At 31.9% G+C, this 24,327-nt stretch overlaps 3 protein-coding genes and 1 non-coding gene across 11 annotated transcripts in view; all 4 read left to right on the top strand.

The window, feature by feature from the left end:
• Mef2 (myocyte enhancer factor 2) overlaps window positions 1–7,710 on the top strand; it is a 68,738-nt gene extending 61,028 nt beyond the window's left edge. For 4 of the 7 annotated variants that reach the window (XM_011057809.2, XM_011057817.2, XM_011057800.2 and 1 more), the window contains exons 2-8: window positions 2,335–2,453; window positions 3,033–3,236; window positions 4,095–4,253; window positions 5,255–5,390; window positions 5,479–5,735; window positions 6,048–6,232; window positions 7,011–7,710. In XM_011057809.2, coding sequence (XP_011056111.1) covers window positions 2,400–2,453; window positions 3,033–3,236; window positions 4,095–4,253; window positions 5,255–5,390; window positions 5,479–5,735; window positions 6,048–6,232; window positions 7,011–7,455 — 1,440 coding nt within the window. In that variant the 5' untranslated portion in view covers window positions 2,335–2,399 and the 3' untranslated portion in view covers window positions 7,456–7,710. The remainder of the gene's footprint in view (window positions 1–2,334; window positions 2,454–3,032; window positions 3,237–4,094; window positions 4,254–5,254; window positions 5,391–5,478; window positions 5,736–6,047; window positions 6,233–7,010) is intronic. The other 3 variants (XM_087403258.1, XM_087403257.1, XM_087403256.1) reach the window with 3 other exon arrangements.
• A 7,735-nt stretch (window positions 7,711–15,445) lies between these two features.
• On the top strand, window positions 15,446–17,681 carry LOC105146966 (UPF0488 protein CG14286). Its single transcript, XM_011057646.2, has 2 exons — window positions 15,446–16,649; window positions 16,856–17,681. Exons 1-2 carry the CDS (start codon window positions 16,629–16,631, stop codon window positions 17,366–17,368), a joined length of 534 nt encoding a protein of 177 aa, XP_011055948.1. The 5' UTR covers window positions 15,446–16,628; the 3' UTR covers window positions 17,369–17,681.
• Window positions 17,682–17,887: 206 nt separating this feature from the next.
• Window positions 17,888–17,960, top strand: TRNAR-ACG (transfer RNA arginine (anticodon ACG)). The gene has a single exon. It is a non-coding gene; the product is annotated as a tRNA-Arg (tRNA).
• Window positions 17,961–19,595: 1,635 nt separating this feature from the next.
• On the top strand, window positions 19,596–23,373 carry ThrRS (threonine--tRNA ligase). Of its 2 annotated transcripts, none has more exons than XM_011057635.2 (5): window positions 19,596–19,752; window positions 20,164–20,247; window positions 20,869–22,424; window positions 22,500–22,789; window positions 22,907–23,373. In XM_011057635.2, exons 1-5 carry the CDS (start codon window positions 19,699–19,701, stop codon window positions 23,050–23,052), a joined length of 2,130 nt encoding a protein of 709 aa, XP_011055937.1. In that variant the 5' UTR covers window positions 19,596–19,698; the 3' UTR covers window positions 23,053–23,373. The 2 variants fall into 2 exon arrangements, with proteins under 2 accessions (XP_011055937.1, XP_011055929.1); XM_011057627.2 differs by having other exon boundaries at window positions 19,615–19,884.
• The last annotated feature ends 954 nt before the right edge of the window (window positions 23,374–24,327 follow it).

Genomic DNA, 24,327 nt, shown 5'->3' with positions numbered 1-24,327 from the left:
TGTTTGAGATATATGGCTTTTTTAACAAGCGGGATTTATGCCTAAAGCATACAAAGTGCGCAGATTGAATTCAATGCACTAAATACATGAAATATGTACCTCATGTCATAACATTTGTATCAATACATCTGGGAACATTATTTATTACTTCATACACACATATTTATCATTCTTATTCCTTAATAAAACACTATAAACGCATTTTACAAATTATTGTCATTTTACATCTTAAGTTCATTTTTTAATACGAAATATAAATATTTCTAATATTTTTTTTTCATAATAGTAGACAGTACAAAGTTTTTACTGATATAGTAGATAATATTTAATAAATTAAGTTTTGATAGGTGCGGCGTATATATCGGAGTTACCGTATATTCGTGTTTATTTAACATATATTTTATTTTTAAACACGCTGTATACCTTCTTTCTGTTATTCAGCTGCACCAAAAAAAGTTCAATTATCTTGTTATCTTGGAATAATATTTTTATATGCGTATCTGTAAAATATGAATTATCTCGGGTTAGTAAGGCAAGTGATTAACGCGGCTTTCAATTGTATAAGTTGTTTGTAAAATTGCAACGATTTTGTTGAAAAGTTGCGATCATAAATTTTTTGTCTGCTCTTTGCGTCTTTTACAGTTACACTCTAAAAGGCTCGAGTTAGTTAGAAGACACGTTACATAAGAAAAGATTAACGTTGCCGAAGTTAAAAGATTATCACGGTTTAGCCGCGACGTAAATTCGTTGACCCAGAGCATATATTTCGCCCATAAAAACACCCACTGGCTTAAATTAGTTCCCCTTCCTCCCGACACTGACGATTTATTTGTGGGCCCGAAACGTTTAATTCGGTCGCGCTTGTGGCTAATTCTATACTGTACCGTAATAGTTGCGTATTTATAGTATATATTACAGTAATATCGTGACAATTAATTTACCGTTCATCGTTATATTATCCGTCATTGATTTTAGAATATATTGCAATAATAATGACAAGTCTTCTTTTGGGTGGTGCATTAAAAATGGATGTAATTGACACCTCGGCGTTGCGACAAAGATCAACCATTGTTCATAAGAGTAGAACTGACGAATCGGAGTAGTTCAATCTGATATTTAACTACTATATTAAAAATAATGTACAAACACAGGATATTACGAAATGGTATACTTAATAAACAGATATAGTATAGCTAAAAAAAAAAAACGAAAAGTATTGTATTTATGCGCAATGAATGAAAAAATAAAAGAAGAATAAGATCGAGCTATTCAAACTGAATTTTAAAAGCGATTCGCAAATTTTTTTCAGTTCACCTGTGTATATAATAATTTTTTTGTTAATTTTAATAACATAAAAATATTTTTTTGTCATAATAAGAGCTTTGATTACTTAGTTACTTTTGCAATTGTCATTTGGTCGAAAGTCATCAATCACGCTACTGGAAGTTATGGTCTGCCCGCGATAAATTTTTCGAGAATCGAGATAAATATTCCGTTTTTTTTATTTTATTTTATTTTATTTTTTTTTTGTTTGTTATTTAGGAGAATACCTGTCGCAGAATAAACGCACGTTTTATCTCAACACTTAGTTAAAAATTCCGTTGTATTAGCTCGTCGCTGCGGCAGCTCAATTATCAATTCCAATTGAAAAACACGCTCTCCTCCCATAACAACGTCGCGCACGACATCATTCCCTTTTATTCCGCTTGAAAGCCACAATCTCGCAGTGGTAAACGATTCGACACTTTGTTTGCCGGTCCGTGGGCTCTCTGAAGCACACGCCAGCCGGCGCTTTGCGAACTTGCTCGTATACACGCACGGCATCGTAATCGATACATGAAAGTGACACGCGCTCGAGTTTCCATTGAATATTAGGTTTTAAAGCGCGGTCCAGTTCTGTCGCTCTCCGCGAACTGTCGTGCTTATTTATCGCTCACAGCCTTTTCCCGTAACACCCCGACGAGCGAAACGCATTAAATCTAGAGAGACGAGTAATGTGGGAATCATTTAAAAGCCAAACGTCCCTTTCCACCGGTAACTTTTCCGTTTTTTTTTTTGTTCGAAATTCTCTCGTGACAAAATATTTTTTCTTGAATAAAATACTCGACGAATATCTTGTATCTCGTAAAATACAAGTATAAATTTTATTTACGTAATTTACCTATTTTTGTAATCTCTACCGTCATGATTATCGTTTCCTATTTTGATAACGAGAAAGTATAAGAGGTTTTTACATACGAATATTATCATGTTTTTCTACATTGTTTATTATAGATTAATATAATTTTAATTTTCAAATGAATAAAAATGTGTGTTTTTTTTTTTATGTTACAGTGTTCTTAATATTCCATCCAGTGTGATTTCGAAGACTTGCCTCTTATTCAAGACGTGGTGCAACAATGGGTCGAAAGAAGATTCAGATTTCACGTATCACGGACGAACGGAATCGTCAGGTAATTATAAATATTTTCAGTGAAACAAGTCTGACGTTTCTGTAGCGATTTAACGGCGCTCATTAAGAGCGCGTCAATTAGTACATATTTTTGAAAGTTGTTATGGGGAAAAATTGAAGCGTACAAGCAGCAGAAATTTATTTTTCATCTTTTACTATTGCAAAGAAATATCAATTTCCGAGAAATATCAATTTTGTATCACAAGTCAATATTTTGAATAGACGTTGAAATTCTACTTTTTGCTTTTCTACATAAAGTATAGAATGGCGCATAATTAAGATAATCGGCTCTGGGATATAAACACGGCGGCTCTATAGATACATTTTTTTTCTTAAAATAAATTTAATCTTTCTCGCGATGAGAAAGAAAAACGTAAGAACGCGTATAAAAAGATCTTGTTAATTATTGATGCGATTTTACGTAACGTGACTGATTGGGCAATTAAATAACGCGATGAATCAATTATCGCAAAACGAAGAGTATCGGCTGCGCCTACCTTTATTAGCAGCCTTATTACTCAAAACTTCGCTGAAGTTAACCTTTGATGCGATTCCCCCCTTCTGCTTTTATATGCGACAGGTGACCTTTAACAAACGGAAATTCGGCGTGATGAAGAAGGCATACGAATTGTCGGTACTGTGCGACTGCGAGATCGCGTTGATTATCTTCAGTTCGAGCAACAAGCTGTACCAGTATGCGAGCACCGACATGGACAAGGTTCTTCTCAAGTACACCGAGTACAACGAACCCCACGAGTCTCTCACTAACAAGAATATTATCGAGGTGAGTCGATTTATCCGTCACGGATTCTCAGGATGAACGAGAATGCGCCAAGGATCGATATTGATGTCGTCGCCGATTTTTTTTTGTAAATGTCTCTCTCTCTTTCGCTAAAATTTTCGATGGGAAAAGAAATATATCTCACGGATATCTTTATGGATATGTATATATGCCAAGGTCAAGACAGCAGTGTCGAATATACAGGGTGTATCGAAGAAGCTTGCTATGAATTATAAATGATAAAAAGAATTTTAACAGATTACAATACAGATAAATTTTATTGAACGTTACTACATATTGAAGGTTTTTTTTTTTTCCAGAAATACGAGTAAACAACAATCAATTTTCAAACACACATACTCGGGCCTTAATTTAATGAAATTTTAAGCTGTAGTTTATAAATTCTTGTATGAGGTGTCAAGACTTCTAAAATTGATTAATTTGAAAAAAATATTAAATTTTAAATAACAATATTTAAAAATCTGATGTAACATATGATTATGCCGCGACACGTGTATTCACATATTATGGTGTTTTAAGATAACTGAGAAGTTTTGAAATTCATTCTCCTTAGGCATGTTTTTTTTGATTTTGTCATATTATATTAGGTGTGTCGATAATTCAGAAAGAATATAAAATCAACGTTTCACGTACAATACCGTCTTCTTACACACTTGCGGAACGCGGTTTCACTTCGATGAGAGCAACGCGATCCCTTTTTCCTTTTCTATGCGGGCATAATTGCGAGAATAAACCGGGTAGGATAAGAAGCGCGCGTCTTGGTGTTAAATTAACGTGCATGTGAAGGTTGAGTGCCCTCGGGCGGTGTGGTCACGTGAACCTGTCTGCTGACACTTGCAGGCGCTCAACAAGAAGGAACATAAGGGTGCCATGTCTCCAGAGAGTCCGGAACCCGACGCAATTGAATATAATCTTACCCCGCGCACCGAGGCCAAATACACGAAGATCGACGAGGAGTTTCAGATGATGATGCAGAGGCATCAGCACAATGGCAGCAGGGTAAATATTCAAATCAAGTTAAATGTCAGTTGTATCGAGCCGAGCTTATGTTTATGCAAAAGAAAAAGTTATAGTTTTTTTTTTATTATGGTTACCACACATTTATGTTTATGCAAAAACGCCAATTAATTTATTCGTCTGAAATCTTTATAATCTTTAGAATACGAATATAATACCTAGGTATTTCTATATAATAATTTTTGATATCGGGTCCCTCTTTTGAAACATGTTATTCAAAATATTTAAAACTGTCTAGTTTGATTTATATAAGGACTATTTAAACAAGTTAATTAATGTTTTAAATTAACTTTATCGTCTTTATTAAAATAATTAATATGTGAATATTATGTTTTATTTAAAATTTTAATACGTCCTATCACAGATCAATTTTTGTAAACGTAGGTTACGATTGTTTTTGTATTTATTTTTCTACAAAGAGAGAAGACATGTGGTAAGGATTTTTTTTTACCTCTTTTTGAGAATATTTTTGCAAATGTTGCAGTTATTAGCAATTATTAAATATTTTATTATTTCAAAAATACATATGTATATATGTTATAAAATTATATATATATATATACATACAATAACAATGTTTTATGTACTATTTTGTTATTATTTATTATATTATATAAATTAATATACAATTAGTATATAGTACACAATTTATAACTTATAAGAATTTAACACATTTTAATTTAAAATGAAAATAATTAAATAGAATTAACTTCTATTTAAATAAAACAATCAAACATACGAATTTATATAAAAAATTGTTTGACGTGTTTCGCTTAAAATTGCTTAGCCAATTGTTTTTAGAATTCTATTTTCGTCACTAAGAAAAGAATTAAATATGAGTTTATATACATTCGCCATTATATTAAAGTTAAGATAGAACAATAGCAAATTACAAATTTGCTATCAACTGCTCGACACAGCGCTATATCTATACACTCTTCACTACAGGTATTATTAATTTGCATTGTCTGTTGTGATTGTAGACAATGGGACAATCGAATTATACGCTACCGGTATCTGTACCAGTGAACAGTTACGGCGAATCTCTTCTTGGATCTAGTCCACAGATGGCACATACCAGCATTTCTCCACGTCCATCGTCGTCTGAGACGGATTCAGGTAACTTTAATTAGTTACAAAAGGCTGGAGGCAAATTCCTAGTATTTTCAAGAAATTTGCGTCTAACTTGATAAATTATTTGTTGTAGTATATCCTCCGGGAGGAATGTTGGAAATGAGCAATGGCTATCCTCCGTCAGCGTCACCATTGGGTGGTTCACCTAGTCCAGGACCTTCGCCCGCACTCGGAGTTGGTGGAGGTAGTGCAAATAAAGGCAGCAATCCGTCTAGGCATTCGCCACAACCTCCGCCTCCACCGCCACCGCCTCATCCTCACAGGGCTAATCTTCGAGTGGTTATACCAACACCACTTGCACAACCTCTCTCCGAAGACACTAATTATGATGTAATTGTCTCATCATTATTAACTTAAATGAGTGTTACAAGAAATACTTTACTTTAATCTTTATTTTATAACAATTCTTCTGAATTTCTCATATTTATAAATTTCAAAAATTATATAATTTGCAATAATTATTAAAACATAAAGTTAGAAATTGAATTCCAAAATACAATTAAGAAAATAAATTCTTTCTTTTTGTAAAAAATATTTTAAATGACAGAGAAAAAATTTCTTATTAATTACTAAAGCATATATATTGTGTGTTTAAGATAAAAAGATGTTCGAAATTTACGAGAAATTCATTTGTGCTTTTAGAATGCCCATACGCAGTCTGCATTGAATACACCTGTAGTAGCGTTACAAACACCAACAGTACCAGCCGGATACTCTAGTTTTGGACCAACAGATTACTCCTCGGATCTCGGAGGCCTTGCATGGCCCACTCATCAGAGGTACGTTGTTGATGAGTTATATTCGGCAGCCACCATGTCCAGCATCAGGTAAATCATATTTCATAATTATTGTTGTGAAAGAAAGCTATATGTCCAGTTGGTATGACATACTTTCAGTTATTTTATCCATATTAATTAATAGATGACATGTTCGGTTCTAATTGGATTAAAAAATTGAACATATATAATAAAATATTTTTCACATTTTAATAAATTGCATTAAATCTTATTACAACTCATTTACATACTTCAATAATTGAAACAAATTCAAACTCAATGTACACAAGTTTCAATTAGTTTCTATTTTCTCATTCTCATTCTCGTAGTTGTTATTTCTTTTTGTTTCTTCTTTTCGCTTGTCTCTTTAAATTCTTCATATTCATTATTACTTAATTAAATAATTCGCATAGATCTGTAGCTGTAATATATCGACCACTGGAGCGCTATAGTTTTTTTTCGATTACAATAGTGTTTGGCATGTCATTAAAATTGTGAGTGTTGGATATTCTTCATTTTTATTTACAGATAGATTGTGTGCTTAGTAAAATCACATTATTATGGGAAAATTATCAAATATATTGTCAAAAGTACATTCCCATAAGTCACATCATGATTTGATTAACTTTCATTTATACTTTATGCATGATTGCATGTCCTCACATAAGTATACACAGGGATGGGACGCAAAATCATAGAAAAATTATAGCTTCTCACTAAACTAGACTTGTTGCGATAAGAACATATTCACACACATATTTTCTTTTTGAATTTTTAACAGTTTACACAAATATTTCCCTTGTATCACAAAACTTTTTCGACATTGCAGTGGTCTTCCTCACCTAGCTGTATCGAGCAGTACACCACCACCATCCACGTCGCCTTTACCTGTAAAGATAAAAAGTGAACCGATAAGTCCACCCAGAGATCCGCATGGTAACAGTGGGTCTAATGGTGGACCCAGTAACGCCAGCAATCTACATCATACAAACTTGAATGTCGGTCCATCGTCCAGTACCGGTCCACCGCCACATCACGTGTCTCATCCGGGACCTCAGACACTGAACTTGGTATCGAGCAGACCGAGTAGTAATCCACCTCCGTCCCACTCGGGTAGCATAACACCGACAAATCTACCGTCGCCGGGAAGTGGTGCAGTCGGTGATATCAGAACGAATCATTCTAGCGGTGGCGGGAATGGAGGGAACAGTTCAGACTACGAGAACGGACCGCTCATGAAACGCTCGAGAATCACGGAAGGTTGGGCGACTTAATGTCGATTAAATTGTTGCACTCATCAGTTGTTTGATACCTCCTCGACGTACAACGGCATATAGTGCTTGTGAGTTCCAGTATAATTAAACAAACTCCTTTTAAACGTCTTTGAAATGCGTACTTCGTACTATCGCGATAACGATAGCTGACGTGATGGATACGCTTCCGCCATAACTAGCGGAGTGGAAAAATCTGTTTATATTTTGAAGCTGACACAGAATATACATTTATTTGAAGAAAAAAAAAAAAGAAAATACGGTGCCATAATGTTGAAACTTTATATATATATATTATATATATGATAGATACATATATATATATTTTCATGTATATAATATAAAGTGTTGTTTGTATATATGTCATAAAATTCGTACTAACTTTCGCGATATGGCATTGAGTCCATCCTTGATGCTTATCGTACGAAAATTTATGCGAAAGGAAACAGTATGTTAAGGAATAACGCAGTACCCAAATTATAAAATTTCTGAAAGTGTAATACTGAATCTAAAAGAGCTTGTGAAAAAATCTACACGTAGTGTAAGATTTATAAAGACCAGAACTTACCATTGCAATTCGTTGTTATTTTGTATGGTATAGTAGTCAGAATACGCCATAACCCGTTAATATGATCTCGCGCTGCAAAAATATGCTTTGTTCAGAAACATTGCCATTGCAGTTCGCAAACATTATATTCCATTAAATATATCAGCCGTTTATTTATGGGCAACTTGCTTGTTCGCGAGAAATGCAAACTTTCTTATTAATTGCAGTTTTCTACTCTTAAGAGAGAATTTTATCAAAAAGAAATTTCATATTTTATTTTGCACATTAAGATTTTTAAATGTTTGAATTAACTAACTAATTTTATTGTTAACGTGAGTTTATTAACGGTCTGTGGTTTCCGAGCATATGGAAATCGACTGCTGTACTCAAACTTTTCATGATATTCTATAGAACAAGATTCGAAATTAATATATTGAATTATATGAGGTAAAATATGAGATAGATAGGCATATTATATAGTGTTGATTAATTAAAAAAGATATACACACAGCGCGCGTATAGATATATACATACATATATATATATATATACACGTTATATACATTTTCCACAAGTATTTTGCACATTTGTATAAAGAAAGATGGAGGAAGAAAACTTGAAAACTTGCAACCCTTGAAGCCTAAAAATATGTAACGAGAATTTGTATACTACAGGTGTATGCCGTATACTAAAAATGTGATTAAACAAAACTTATGATAAGGAGGATTGAGTGATATTAATATTAATAACTTTAATCGTAAATTTTTAAAGAAACCAAAATTACACACATTTTTAAATACACTTCATTATATTTGCCATGATCAATTTTATATAATTTTAACCTGTAGTTTTTTTAAATATAAAAACATTTCTAGAAAGATTGACTGTACATAGAAAACAAAATTGTTCTTAAGGTGAGAATTTAAAAAATCTTTCGTCGCAGAGATCTATTCTGTGATATGTAAGAAGTTATATGAATATATAGAAGAGATTATCCTTTTCGACATCAGAAACGCGACCTTCTCGGCCAACAATCATGTAAAGATAAATTTAAAAAGATCTTGGCAAAACAGGGTTGCAATTGTGTAACGATGTAGAATTACCTTCTTCCTGAAATCAGTAAGATGAAAATGTGTCAAGATGGTTTCAATGTATGTTTTACAATCTCAGGATGTATCCTGATGAAAATCGTTCTCGAGAGTTGTATTTGATAAATTATTGTAATTAACATACTAATGGAATATGCAGGTATATGAATGAATAGTGCCTGGCACCATTTGTGGCCCTCCTGTTAGGATGCTTTCCCAAATCATATATGCAGTACAATTTGTTAATAAAGTCTTGAAAATAATAAGCTACTTAAGCGCGATATATATACATATACGAGGAAACGATATATGATGTTGTAAGCTTTATAATGTGACTTTTTGACAAATAGCGTGGGAAGGCAACCTCTATTATAATCGAAGGTTGTACGATAAGGTATAACCCTCGATATTCATTTTCTTTATTATGCATATATTAGAAATGTTTCATATGACTGTACGAACAATCGGTATGTGGAATATGAAAGCGTAATGCGTATAGTCATTAATCTTAATCACGAATTTGTAAGATGATCACAAAGTGCAATCTCTTAGCCAACACACTTTTTTATCAAACAAAAAAATATAAAGAAATTGTTATTTTTCATAACGAAGAAGTAAACTTTAATGTATTAAAGATATATATGTCTCCACTAGTTATTAAACTTTTCCTATTGATACGAAATTTATTATATTTAATTGATATTTAATTGTAATATATTCTATTCATATATTACGAAAGATGATTGTATATACCTGGTACACAGGTATAAATGTTTGCAAGTGGATTTATATTTTAAAACTTCGTATTATGTTTAAATGCATTTGATCGATATGTTGAACAGGAATACGAATTAAATCCAAGGCCAATCTCTCGACGTTATTTTTTCGAGAATATTATACCCTTTATTGTGACTTTTGCATAACTTTGAACGTAAGATAAAAATGTTAAATCAGTTAATTTCACATTTTATCGGCGTTGTTATATCGGTAATTGAAATTTCTCACATATATTTGCCTCACACAGGATATAATTTAAATTTAATCTCAACGGATATTATAAACTCAAAACTTGTTAATTCTTTTTCCGAAATGCCCTATTGTGATATCGAAACTGACATGATCCTTTTGCATAGTAAGTCCATCTAAGATCATTTGAGTGTTCTGACATCAACACTTCTATACAGTCACAGTGTGATGTGAAAAGCATGAGCAGTACTTTATATGCAAGGTTTATATGTACTATCTGATCTATTTTACCATAACATATAGTATGATAATCCATAACAAAACCCATAAGAGTAGGCAATTTGTTAAATGTACGTTAAGTACATGTACGTACACTTCAATGTATATTTTTAATATGAAGTACGTGTAAGTTATATCTGTGAGCAAAAATAAGTTGATGTAATTAAAGATGTATTCGTCTTGATCGGCACAACTTATGACGAAGGTTACATTGTTATCAACATTGCAGAATAGAATAAAGTTCATACTTTGCAATTTTCACTGTTTGACTGCAAATACTGAGAACTATAATTTTAAAATCGTTTGAAAAATGTAATATAGACAAAATATTATCAACTTTGGAAGACTCCCGGTGACTGAAGGTATATTTTTCTGTATTAGCTTTTTTATTTTTTTTTTTTAACTTGAAAAGTTCAAAGCGCGATCCAATTGTGTAAAATTGTGCTGACTTGTGTGACATATATTTTATCTAAAATATATATTGCGTTTAAAATATTCATTTATATCGTGTTCTAAATACTCTTTGGTTACTTGCCGTGATCATACAGTTGTGCCTCAAGATTTCGACAGATATTCAATACGTAAAATAATGATAATTATTGTAGTTAAAAACTCAGAGACTATTGAAATTGTTGGAACGCTGTGAACGAAATGGACCATCGTTAGAAGAGCCATATGCATAAGATAAATGAGGTCTACGAATGGTTAGACGTTTTATATTGCAACATAAACTAAGATTGTTTGGAAAAGAGGCCATTATAGGCTTTAGGCAATGTTCGCAAATAATCGAATTGCAATGCACGGCACAAGTACCAGATCACTGTAACAATGTAGTAAAATAAAATACAATGTATATGTACTAGCCACAACTGTTGTCACCACAAATATAAATAAATAAATATAAATATATATATATATATACACAATTAAGTTTAAATACAGATTTAAGTACTGGACATATCTGTAAAGCCAAGTAGCATCACATTTTTAAACGTCATAAGGAGATATCGTCATTTTACTGTTACTATCTGTATTTGTGCATTTTGAAACTGAAAACGGTATAACCTGTTTGATACGTACGCAATCACACCAAAAGTTATAAGATCCTTCATATATTTTTTAACATATAGTTATCGTATTGAGTTTCCGCTTAGTTTTGAAATGCACTCTGTAAACAGATGATGAAGTGTGACGGGGGACATACTTTAAACATTATTATGTAGTTATACACGTATTTGTATAATACAGTTTAAAAGGGAGGTTGTTCAACAATTCCTCAAATTGCGTATCGTACTGTTACAGTTAAATTCGAAGTACAGTTACATTGTACAATGTATAAATTTTAAATAGAACAGTATGTATACAGACACGCACACACACTCACACGTACACATGCATAAAAGATTTGCATCATGCATACACAACCGGATGTATGCATATGTGGATATATATGTATAAAAGTTATTATGATAATGTGTAATAGTAATAACATACAATATTATAGTCGTGCGTTACGTTAGCTGATAATTGCGAGAATAAAGGAAAGTAATTCATATAGTGCCATCATAACTGACTAATTAAGGGAATACCGATTTTATGTTTTAAGTAGTATCATAGGAGAGTATATTTGAGGAAGAAAGAAAAAAAATACTTACAATGTTGAAGACAAAGACTCGGTTTATGTTTGTAATAATAATTATAATGTTTGCCAAGTTTGTTACATAAGTACGAAGCCATTGAGAAATTTTATGTGCTAAATCTTAAAGACATATTTTATCCTCTTATGCACATTCAATGCCACACGCAATATAATACTTGAGTACATAAACACAAACGGTTTGTGCTCATGGAGACGACATAAATACGCTGCGGACACGGAATTACAAAACTCCTTTGTTTGTATGTTATATCTTTGGTGCTCGACATTACCCAGTTATTGTTATACGTTATTATTACTGATCTGTATATGACCGTGCTACCATATTGCCTATTATTGGTCAGTATAATCATTGTCAGAGTTAGTGATAAATAATGATTATTTGATAACGCTCTGTGTACATCACACACATACATACAACATTGTAAACACATACACATTGTGGTTATATTTCAGTGTATCAGCATAATGATATATGATTATTACGATGTTGCCCATAGAATACATTTTACTTGGTTTTTACATTTGGCAGTATTTTATTTTGGTATTATTCCATCCACCTGTTGTATCTTTTTCAACTTGTTGCGACTTGTACGTGTAGTGAGTTCTCCCATTTTGTATTATTATAATATTATTTGTGCTATTTCAATCAGAAATATGAAATTGTTTTGTGAATTCATTGCTTGCATGCTTTTACTGTGTAATACTTTGTGATGATTTGTGTCATCCGAGTTCATATGATCTTTTTTAATTTGATCTGTAAAATATTAATTATTGTTTTGATAAGTTTGTTATCATAGAAATATATTTTGTTGCTTGTTCAAATAATTCTCATTTAAACCGTATTTTTCTAAATAATTGTGTAATATTGTTAATACGTGAAACTCCAATTTACATTATATCAATTTATTGTCTTATTGCATTTTTTTATATCTTTCACGATACACATATGTCAAGTTGTTTAGTAAAACAACTTCATTATGCTTAAAAACTATAGACAGACAACTATTTCTATGAATAATAATCGAAATATTTAACACATTTATGCAGGCAAAATATATAAGGAATAATATAACATCAATAGTCAATATTACATGACGGTGATTAATAGTATATGTCGTATTTGGAATCTTGATACACTGATATCTTAATTTATTTAAAGAAAAATTTTTAATATAATATATATATATATATATATATATATATATATATATATATATATATATATACATATTGCCATTAAAAAATATTAAAAAATAATTTTTTGTTTACTCATTATCTTTTCTTTAACGTTCAGTATCGTTATATTTCATCGCGATAATTGTATATTATACGCGTGTAATTTTTATGCGTTTACACACAGTTTTCTCTCTCGAAGATGTAATATATTTTTAATATAGAATTTTCTTGCGTAAATCTCTTCGTCAAATGCGATATTTTTGTAACACAACGTCTCTACGCCAATTTGGTTAAACTGGATCTGTATCTCGGAAGGCGCGATGATAAGAAATAATTTTGAAATGTTTAATGCGTAACGCGAATTTCTTCTCATAGATAATTGTATCTTAAGGAATATCACTTTATACGTGATTGCAGAAGACCAATTTTTTGCGAGCGATTCGATGTCGTATGTATGTGGTTACATGTTACGCTAAATACACTTTGAAATACGAAAGATATAAGCCCCCCCCCCCCCGTTTCAAGACAATTGATCCTAGAATTCTGTAAAAACGTGCATTTACAGTGATGAAAAGGATAATTAATGTATTGGCGTTGTTTTTTTCCCGAATTTACAATCTATAAATAACTGCCGTCGTATCAATGCTTTTTTCTTTTTTACTTTAAGTACGTAATCTGTATTATCTTCTATATAAAATTATGTCGATTTATATGAAATTCTATTTCGTACATATATCACAGAGAGAACGATCTTGTACTTAAATCTGGACCGCGCGATGTGATGATATTTTATATACTTATTATAAATATGTCGAAGATCAGGTGACGAGTAGACAAATTAAGACATACAGAATTTTCTGTTTTTGTTTTTAATGCTTAACAGAAATGTCATTACTTATCTGTGATGGCTAATGATTTTCGCATTGTATATAATGTGTCTTTTAATCTTTGACCTATCCTCTCTTCTTTGGATGGTCAAATGAACAATTAGCTATGTGTTCTAAACTTTAGGGATCTCGACCATGCGTTTGTGCATACAAAAGTACACATACACACACACATACACACACACACACACACACACAAATACACATACATACACTTTAAGATAAAAGTCGTATGTTATTCAGTGTAGCACAATTGGTTTGCACTGAATATCAATCTTCATTGTGACGTCCACTAATGTAATTTGCAACGATTGTAAACACGTAAGATAGATATAATTGATTCTCTCAAAGGCAAATGCGAAATGATTTGATGAAAACAATCTGTGAATAGACATATCTCGTTATCTTAATAATGTACGAGTACTTAAAACATATATACTGTATTTATCCGAGAGAAGTGTTTATCCGTGAAAGTATATTTTTATTTGTAAGAACGGAAACTTAATTTTCCTAGTTTATATATATTGCAAATAATTTGACATACATAGTGTGCAGATTCTGTTTAAATGTTCCGAGCATAACATAAAAAACCGGAAGCTGTCTCAAAGATAAAATCGCCTTTGCGATTTAGTTCTTTAGATAGAGAAAACGTTGTTTGCTATTTTTAACTATGTTATATTATCTGTATCGTTTCTTTGAAATTATTACTAGCACTATAATTTACGAAAGTATCAATTTGTCAATCCATTAATACAGATTATTGAAGGCCACAAAAATTTAAATGATAAAGATATTCTATTCTCTAATTTATGTAAAAGCTTTGCTTTTATATAATCTTATATAACTTTTAATATCATGAAGTGATAAAAAAATTTCTTAAGTAGACATTCAAAATAGATCGCGGACCGTTTGTTATCTCTTCCAAATTTTATATTTCTCTACGAATCAGGTGAGCGAAAGATGTAATTTAAATATGCCACGAATATGCTCGGAATGATCAATTTTTTCTTTCATGTTTATTTTTATCTTTCCTTTTTTAGAAAAAAAAACAAAACGCTATCTTACGTGCGTACGATCGTGTGTCTATCCTCTGTAGAAATGCCTTATTATCACGTGCCTCAATTAATATTTAAACTGTTCACCTGCTTATACCTATTACTCGTTAGTCGACGTAACGAATATATATGTGTAATATCGAGTTATTCTTTGTACTGCTCTTGTAAATATATTCTGAAGAATTAATGTCACCCTGTCGTCTATATATACTGTGTATACTATCTTGTACATTATACATTTCTACCGCTCTTTTACTGAAACGCACAAACATCTCTCCTTCTCTAAAGGCCGGTTGTTCCAGCTTCAGATAAACTGAGATAAACTATGTGGTGATTTATCTATTGAATAAACAAAAGAGTAAAAGTATAAGAGAGTAAGACAGCGAGTTGAAGTTTACCGAAAGGTGGAATAATCCAGCCTAAAAGGCCTTGTAGAAAAATAGCTAAATCGAAAAAAAAAGAAAGTCACGTTTATTAATTTACATTTGTAGCATATTTATTTGTACGTTTATATAGAAATATGTAATTTTTCCAATCAGAAGGTTTGTGAGATTTCCTTTTTTTCTTTTTACTCTTATCTATTAATTTTTATTATGCGTATCGAAATAAAATCATGAAAAACAACGCTTTAACAAGTTAATTGAAATTTTAAATATATTGATTCATATTTTCAAATTGAATTAAATATGCTAAATTGATTTATTATTATATTTTCTCTTAACTTTCAATCTTTAACACTTAATTTCGAAGATCAGAAATTTATACGATTCAAGACAAATTCCTGCAGACGATTCGTTTTATGAGGCCGCTGTACTTTTAATTTCTCCGCAAACTATCCCACGCCTTTATACCGCATGCTAACACAATCCAATCTTTTCAACTTCCATCGCTTTCTGATGTTGCGTTTCCGCACAATTACTTTCATACTTTTCGTATGTCCTTAATTGTCCGTCCTTAATTGTAAAGACTGACCAGCATGTACCGACATACAAATTTCTTTTTTCTCTTGTAATTGCATTTTTTTTCATTCCAGCACGATCAACAGCACGAGCGTTATTGAAATTTATTGCGCAGAAAAACCGGAAGATAAGAACTTATCCTTGCGATTTTTGTTTGGGAAAGAAGATAAAATAAACGCAAATTCCTGTAGATGCTAAACGTGATAATTTGAAGGAAATACGCAAATTCTCGCGTACTTTTAAATTAAAAATTTATGCTTGCTTCACGTTGCAAAATTTTATTGTTACTTGAAATTTCAAATTCTCGTCTGACGATCTATTTATCGATCGTCTTCATGATATAATGTCGCTTTATTTCTTCTTACGTACCACAAGAGATGGCTACACCATCGCCATAGCACGTTCAAAATTCAAACATAACCTAATACCTATGTATTGTCGAATGATGTATTCATGGACACATATTTTAGTTTTAGATTTCAATCGTATATAAAACTAAATTTAATATTGTGATTTTGTAATTACGTAAGCCGTTAGCTGAAATAAACCTCGTTGTGAAATGCCGCCAAAATCTGCACTGGTAATTCATGAAAATCCTCGTTCCCTTGTTTTAAAAAATAATATTTATTATCGAGGTTGAGAGCATTGTTGAATATGAAGCCTGTTCTTTTTATTAAATTTTATACATCGCTTATCTTTACTCTTTCTTTTCAACATAGAGAGGAAAAATGAATCGTACAAGTTTAGCTGAAAAGAACAGATTTATGAACGTCATATTTATTTCAGAATTCCAAACGCAACAAAAACAATAAGAGCGTGTCAGAACTATGCGGTTCTCCTAGAACAGACGTTAGTAATGCAAGCGCTTTGGATCCAGAAGCGAAGGACCGTTTCGAATTGGAATTATGCTGGTGCATACAACAAATGGAAACGAGCTTAGTTGGCGGCAAACTTCAGGAGAAGCAAGTGCAGGAACTTAGTAAACAATTACATTCGTTGAAGAGTAACACTGCGCCGTTAGTAAAAAAGAGACAAATAATGAGAAATACATTGGGAAACTACAGAGAGAAAATGGCTGAAGACGAGCGAAAATTTAGCAAAACTGTATCAGTAGTTAAGTTCACTGGTTCTACCTCTTTAGAAAAGAAATCAATATTTATTAAGAAAGCTGCTGGATGTAGTACACAGAATTCTAATAGACAAACAGATGATCATAGAACACAAAATACATTACAAAGTACAGAGCAGGCTGTTTGTAATAGTAATAAAACTGAAAGTCCATTTAAATTCAATTTTTAAACATATCAATAAAATCAACTGTTATATTTATGTAATAAACCAACTTATTTGTCATGTATAGTTTATACGTATGTCATATTTTATACGTATATTTGTTTTTTATTGTTTTAAAGGATCATTCGTAAAATATAGAATATATATATATATATATATATATATATACACGTATATATATGTATATATAAATTTGTTTTTGTAAAATTTTGGTTTTTACATGGAATTTTTTTATTATTTATAAAGTTTTGTAGTTAATTCATGTATTATAAAATATAAAGAAAATTAATTTCACGTAGAATAAAAAAAATATTAAGAATTTATTATAGATTAATTTTTAATAATATAGAGATTATAGAATACCTTTTTTCCAGTTTTAATAATAAAAGATATTAACAAATATGAATAAATAAATAAATAATAAATGAATATGAATTAATATATATGAATAAATATGTTTAAAAATGTTAAATATAGAATATATAGTGATGTAAAATATAACTTATAAAATATCGTATCCAGAAAGGTCCTGTGGCGCAACGGATAACGCGTCTGACTACGGATCAGAAGATTCCAGGTTCGAATCCTGGCAGGATCGATGTTTTTTTTAATAGATTTTTCATGTAATCTACATTTTGTTTTTGTATTAAAAAAAATGTTAACTTTAAAGTTTGTAGATTAATAAAATTAATCGATTAAAACTTTAAATGTATGTAGAAAAAGCGTGTACTTATAAAGTACAATTTCTTTAGACAGTTTAGGCGATATTTACACATGGAATACATTTGAAATATAATCTCGATCAATTTTTGAATGGAATCTTATTATTAGAGATTATTTAAAATTAAATGGTTTTAAATATAGACGCGATTCAAAAAGAGAAAGGAATCTTTGTATATTTAATGTTAATATTATATTTGTTTTTCAAGCGTCTTGATTACATGATTACAATATAGACAGATTTTCAGATTTCTTTATTTTGCAGCCACTATATAAATTTGAAAAATGTGTTGTACGACAAATGTATTTGTTACCAGCTTTAAAACGGAAACTAGTTAAGAATAAAAATTAGTTAAGGCCATGGTATATAGAAAAACTTAAGACGTGAAACTTACTAAGCAGTAAGCAAATCGACTTAAGTGTAGGAACCAATTAAAGAATCACTAACGACAGTAATAACCATTCATCAGTTCTCTGCTGAATACAGCCATTCTCATAACATCGTTGTATTCCAAAACACATTGAAAGAAAATCTTCAATAAGATTTGTTTGTGTTGCTCGAAATCTCTAAAAATTTTTACGCTCAAAATGAGATAAATATTGGGTCATCTAAAAAGTATCCACGGTTTTTTGTCACTAGATGTGTGTTGATGGTCATATATCTAGTGACAAAGTACCACGGATACTTTTTAGATGATCCAATATATGCTGCACACACACACACACACACACACACACACACACACACACACACACACACACACAGATATATAATAATAATAATTTAATCGCGTTTCATTGTGAATTGCACGTGTGAGACAATGGGCGCATTTATGAACTCAACAATAGAATGAGTTACTGTTATTCGTATTCTTTTAGATCGTCCAATTAAAATTTTAGATCTAAAAGAATATATCAATTGCAGTGAGTGCTCACTCAATTATTCAGTCTGCTGAACGCAGCCAATGAGTGTATTCAGTATGACATATTCCGTTAAATTTCCTAAAATATAAACCAATCAAATAAAAGAGTTCACTGAGCGCTAAAACGTGGTTGCGTTCAGCAGAATGTTTATTTTGCAACTGGAAGTTTTCTTCACGCTGATTGGGTTATGTTTTCAGATCAAGAGGAATGGTTTTATCTCAGCAGAGAATCATAAAACGATTACAAAAACTGTTGTGTTTTGCTGAACGCAGCCAATAAATTGCAAACACTCAGTCGCCAGTCCTCAACAGCCAATCAAAAGCGTCAATAATAAATAGTGATGCTTTTGATTGGCTGTCGTGAAGCATTGCAACTGGCGACGATATATTGACAATTTATTGTAGACCACGCTTTAGTGGCCTAGTTTCCACCGAGGGTTTAAACCGGATCAGAACGTAAGAATCAACCAATTACAGTCGAGTCTTTTCCTATCACAGTCGAACGACAGGGGAATACTCGACTGTAATTGGTTGGTTTAAACCCTCGGTGGAAACTAGGCCAGTGAGAGGTTATTGTTCTGAATTCACGTAATGCGACTACTCATAGTACTCATTACTGCGAGATTCAGTTGAATAAGTTGGATTCAGTTTTGAACCATTTTGAACTGGACTCGATCGCGTGGTACTCCTAACATGGGCGACAACGTGGTAACCGACGTGCAAAATCTGACCTTGACGGAGGATAAGGCATGAATCTCCCAACTTTATATACGACTTCTACTTCTCACGTTTTTTGAATATCATTAAACTATGCAGACGAGTTTACGTTTTCACATTTGTAGGACTGTTTATGGCGGTACTAAGTGGACACATGTTCGGGTTGGTTATGATGTTTTTTTCTTGTTTGATTCCCTTTTGTACTATTATTATGCTGCAGTTCTCGAATTCGTTGTTATTCTGTTGTCTAACAATAAAATTATGTTAGAATATGTCTTTTGTTTATAACATGTAACCAACCATTGACGTCAGGATCGATAATCTGATGTAACTTATGAGCATTGTTTCACGCCAAGTGTCGCCTGACACGCAACAATCCTTCGCGTCATTGAAAATTGTCATTCAAATTCGAATGATTTTTAATTCAAATTTTGTTTTCAGACGAAATCAATGAAGGCACTGAAGAAGAAACAAGCTGCGGAGAAGTCTATATCGGAGCTTAATCCTTGGCCCTCCTATATTCAGGTAAACTTAATAAAGTAATTGTTAAATCAATATGGGCCATATATATTGGGTCATTTAAAAAGTATCCGCGGTTTTTTCATTCAAAAATTGAACAAAAAACCGCGGATACTTTTTAAATGACCTAATATTAATATATCAAAAGTTTAAATATTTTGAAACTTTCTAAATATAATTACTTTTAATTTTTTAATTGTAATATTTTTCTATGCATATAAATAATAAATTAAATAAATTTAAGAAATGTAAACATAAATATATTAAAAGCTGATCTTTTCTATAATTATTGCTCATTAATTTCAATATACCTTCAGATTTGTTGATTTCTCTGTAAAGAACAAACATTGTGTGTGTTTTGTATAGAAATAAATCTACTTGCATATATCTATAAGCATTTTTAGCATGCATTGTATTTATATATTATTTATATAAAAATTTTTTTAATTGTAATTTTTGAAAAAATTTACAATGGTGCTAACTGTGTATATGTTGACGAATTGGTTTCAAAACAGTGAATTGAAAGTGTACTGAAATTAATAAACATTCGTGTATTTATTGATAATTCTTGAATTTAAAGATATAATTATTAGATCTTTATTTTAAAATGCAATTTTGTCTATATAGGACCGTATTGTATTATGGGATAAATTGAAAAAGCAATACGAGGAGACAATCGCAGCAAAGACTTCAATGAATATAACTGTAACTCTTCCGGATGAGAAGAATATATCCGCACAATCCTGGCGTACAACTCCTTACGATGTTGCGAAAAGTATTAGCCAAGGATTGGCAGATAATACTGTAATCGCAAAAGTTAACAATGAATTATGGGATCTTGACAGACCTCTAGAATTTGATTGCAAACTGCAGCTACTAAAGTTTGATGATGTAGAAGGTCAGCAAGTGTTTTGGCATTCTAGCGCTCATGTCCTTGGGGAAGCTATGGAAAGAGTTTATGGCGGCTGTCTCTGTTATGGTCCTCCTATTGAGAATGGCTTCTATTATGATATGTATTTGGGCGATAAGGGAATTTCCAACACCGATTTTCCATATTTAGAGGGTCTATACAAGAATATAGTTAAAGAGAAACAACCGTTTGAACGACTAGAAATGACCAAGGAAGATCTCTTGGAAATGTTCAAGTACAATGAGTTCAAAGTACGGATTATAAATGAGAGGATACAAACGCCCACCACTACGGCTTATAGATGCGGTCCGCTGATCGATTTATGTAGGGGACCACACGTTAGACATACGGGAAAGATTAAGGCCATGAAGATTACAAAGAACTCTTCTACGTATTGGGAGGGAAATGTTAACGCTGAGTCACTGCAGAGATTGTATGGAATAAGTTTTCCGGATACTAAACAATTGAAAGAATGGGAAAAATTTCAGGAGGAAGCGGCCAAACGAGATCATAGGAAGATTGGAAAGGAGCAGGAGCTGTATTTCTTCCACGAACTTTCGCCTGGATCTTGTTTCTTCCAACCACGTGGCGCATACATATATAACACCCTGGTTGACTTTATTCGTTCCGAGTATAGAAAGAGAGGATTTCAGGAAGTGGTCACCCCAAACATTTTCAATAGCAAATTATGGCAGACTTCGGGACATTGGCAACATTATGCGGAAAATATGTTTTCTTTCGATGTGGAGAAGGAAACTTTTGCACTCAAGCCCATGAATTGTCCAGGTCATTGCATGATTTTCGATGTTCGATGCAGATCCTGGCGCGAACTGCCAATCAGATTTGCAGATTTCGGCGTGTTGCATCGCAACGAATTGTCGGGTGCATTAACGGGTCTTATCAGAGTGAGACGGTTCCAACAGGATGACGCGCATATATTCTGTTCTATAGACCAAATTAAAGACGAGATAAATGGCGCTCTCGACTTTCTATGGCATGTCTATTCCATTCTTGGTTTTACGTTCAGTTTATGTCTATCTACGCGACCCGAGAAGTTCTTGGGCGATATAAAAGTTTGGAATGAGGCTGAGAAAGCATTGGAGGAGAGTTTGAACGCATTTGGTCAACCGTGGAGCCTTAATCCTGAGGATGGCGCATTCTATGGACCTAAAATCGACGTTACCATCCTGGATGCGCTTAAAAGGCCTCATCAGACTGCTACGATACAATTAGATTTCCAGTTGCCAATTAGATTCAATTTATCTTACGTTAAGTAAGTATACGTTAAACTTAAATTTTGGTTTAAAAAATTTGAATATGAATCATTCATTTTCTTGTATATTTACAGCGAAGCTGGAGAAAAAACTAGACCGATCATCATACACAGAGCTATTCTAGGCTCTGTAGAGCGCATGATTGCGATCCTAACCGAATCATATGGCGGTAAATGGCCATATTGGATCTCTCCGCGACAAGCGATGGTTGTGCCGGTAGCATCTCAATTCGATGATTATGCCTTCGAAGTGAAACAGAAACTCTGGGATGCTGGCGTTATGGTTGAAATCGACATCGACCCGAGTGATACTCTAAACAAAAAGATTCGTAATGCTCAGCTTGCACAGTTTAATTTCATACTCGGTAAGCTCTTGATAAATAAAATTATAAAAGAATTTGAATTATAGAATTGTAGATATATATATTATCGTTTGGTGTTCTCGTTATCTCAGCACAATAGCCAATAATGTTTTATTACAGTTGTGGGAGAGAAGGAACGTAATGCTGGCACGGTGAATATAAGAACGAGAGACAACGTAGTACATGGTGAAATGGCAGTGGACGAATTAATTACAAAGTTAAAAATTCTGAAAGAAACAAGAGATTCTAGCGGCGAATTAAAATAAAATCTTGATTCAGCAATTTTTTCAAGCAAATTTATTTATTTTTTTGCACAATATCTTGCTAAAGTTATAATAAATTTAATAATAATATGAATCCATTTTTTTTATAGTGAATTCTTTTTATGTTTAAGAAAATATACATTTTTAATTTTTATATGTACAAATTATTCTCTTTCCATAAATATTCTCTTTCCATGAAAATTAAGCTAGGGATTATTATTTATGTGCATTTTACGCATTGCAGCATTTATTATCAATGTAATTAAATATTTGGCCATTCTTTGTATACATTGTGTTTTATTATAATATAGCGATTATCAATTACTACGTTTCTATATATTATGTATATATTTATAGGCAAGTGTTTTAATTTAATTGATTTTAATTTAATTGATCATTAATCGCATTGTACTGCGCACATGTACTGCTCCACAGAAACTGCATTTGCACATGAATTTGCATTGAATTAAAAAAACTTGATTTATTTTATTGTTACACAATGATAATCATGATTTATAAAAATAGTCTATTTCGTGTCTCTCTGATCAATATTATTTATATGTCACAGTCAAAGTGTTAACTCAATGAATGTATATATATTATGCATTTACTAAAGTTAACACTTTAACTGTAATATATATACGTGTATCATGTAAAAAAAAGATATATCACTATATATATATATATATTGGGTCATCTAAAAAGTATCCGCGGTTTTTTGTCACTAGATGTGTGTTGATGGTCATATATCTAATGACAAAGTACCGCGGATACTTTTTAGATGACCCAATATATATATAAGGCCTTGATCTTTAATTCTTTTAATATACATTCAAGTACAACTAAATATTCATACTGCAAATATCTGGCTTTCTCCATCATATTTATAACTTGATAAGCTTTTAGAATCTGTAAATTTAATTGCTCTTGTGCAATAAAACTTCAAACATTGTAATCTTAAAAATTTCATTTATTTCTGAATTTTTCTTTTTGCTGTGAAAAAGAGACCTGCGAAGCTCGAAAAAATCTTTCTCTCTCTCTCTTTCTCTCTCTCGGCTTTAAAAAGAGAGAATGAGCGAGCGAATTTTAAGTCAAAATAACGTTGGTGCAACCGGACTTAATATCATGATAAGCAAGACTAGCAAGACTATTGACTTTTATGCTAACATATGTCATGAATATTTGAATGGGATGCGCACGCTTCGAAATATCTGCACATTTTACATTGATATAACGATATTATTTATGATAATCACGAATCACGATCAGTCGATATAC

The sequence above is a fragment of the Acromyrmex echinatior genome, chromosome 2 (genome assembly GCF_024713525.1).
Source record: "Acromyrmex echinatior isolate Ae372 chromosome 2, ASM2471352v2, whole genome shotgun sequence".
NCBI classification, from domain to species: Eukaryota; Metazoa; Arthropoda; class Insecta; order Hymenoptera; family Formicidae; genus Acromyrmex; species Acromyrmex echinatior.
The sequence above is the reverse complement of the archived record's forward strand: the minus strand, read 5'-3'. Positions and strand labels throughout refer to the sequence as shown.

Bases quoted from the DNA above. Each gene is read 5' to 3' on its own strand.
- ThrRS (XM_011057627.2), top strand. From the start codon at position 19,816: ATGCAGACGAGTTTACGTTTTCACATTTGTAGGACTGTTTATGGCGGT. The intron at 19,885-20,163 runs GTTGGTTATGAT...TTTTGTTTTCAG, and splicing joins CTAAGTGGACACATGTTCGG to ACGAAATCAATGAAGGCACT. The intron at 20,248-20,868 runs GTAAACTTAATA...TTGTCTATATAG, and splicing joins CTTGGCCCTCCTATATTCAG to GACCGTATTGTATTATGGGA.
- LOC105146966 (XM_011057646.2), top strand. From the start codon at position 16,629: ATGCCGCCAAAATCTGCACTG. The intron at 16,650-16,855 runs GTAATTCATGAA...TATTTATTTCAG, and splicing joins TGCCGCCAAAATCTGCACTG to AATTCCAAACGCAACAAAAA.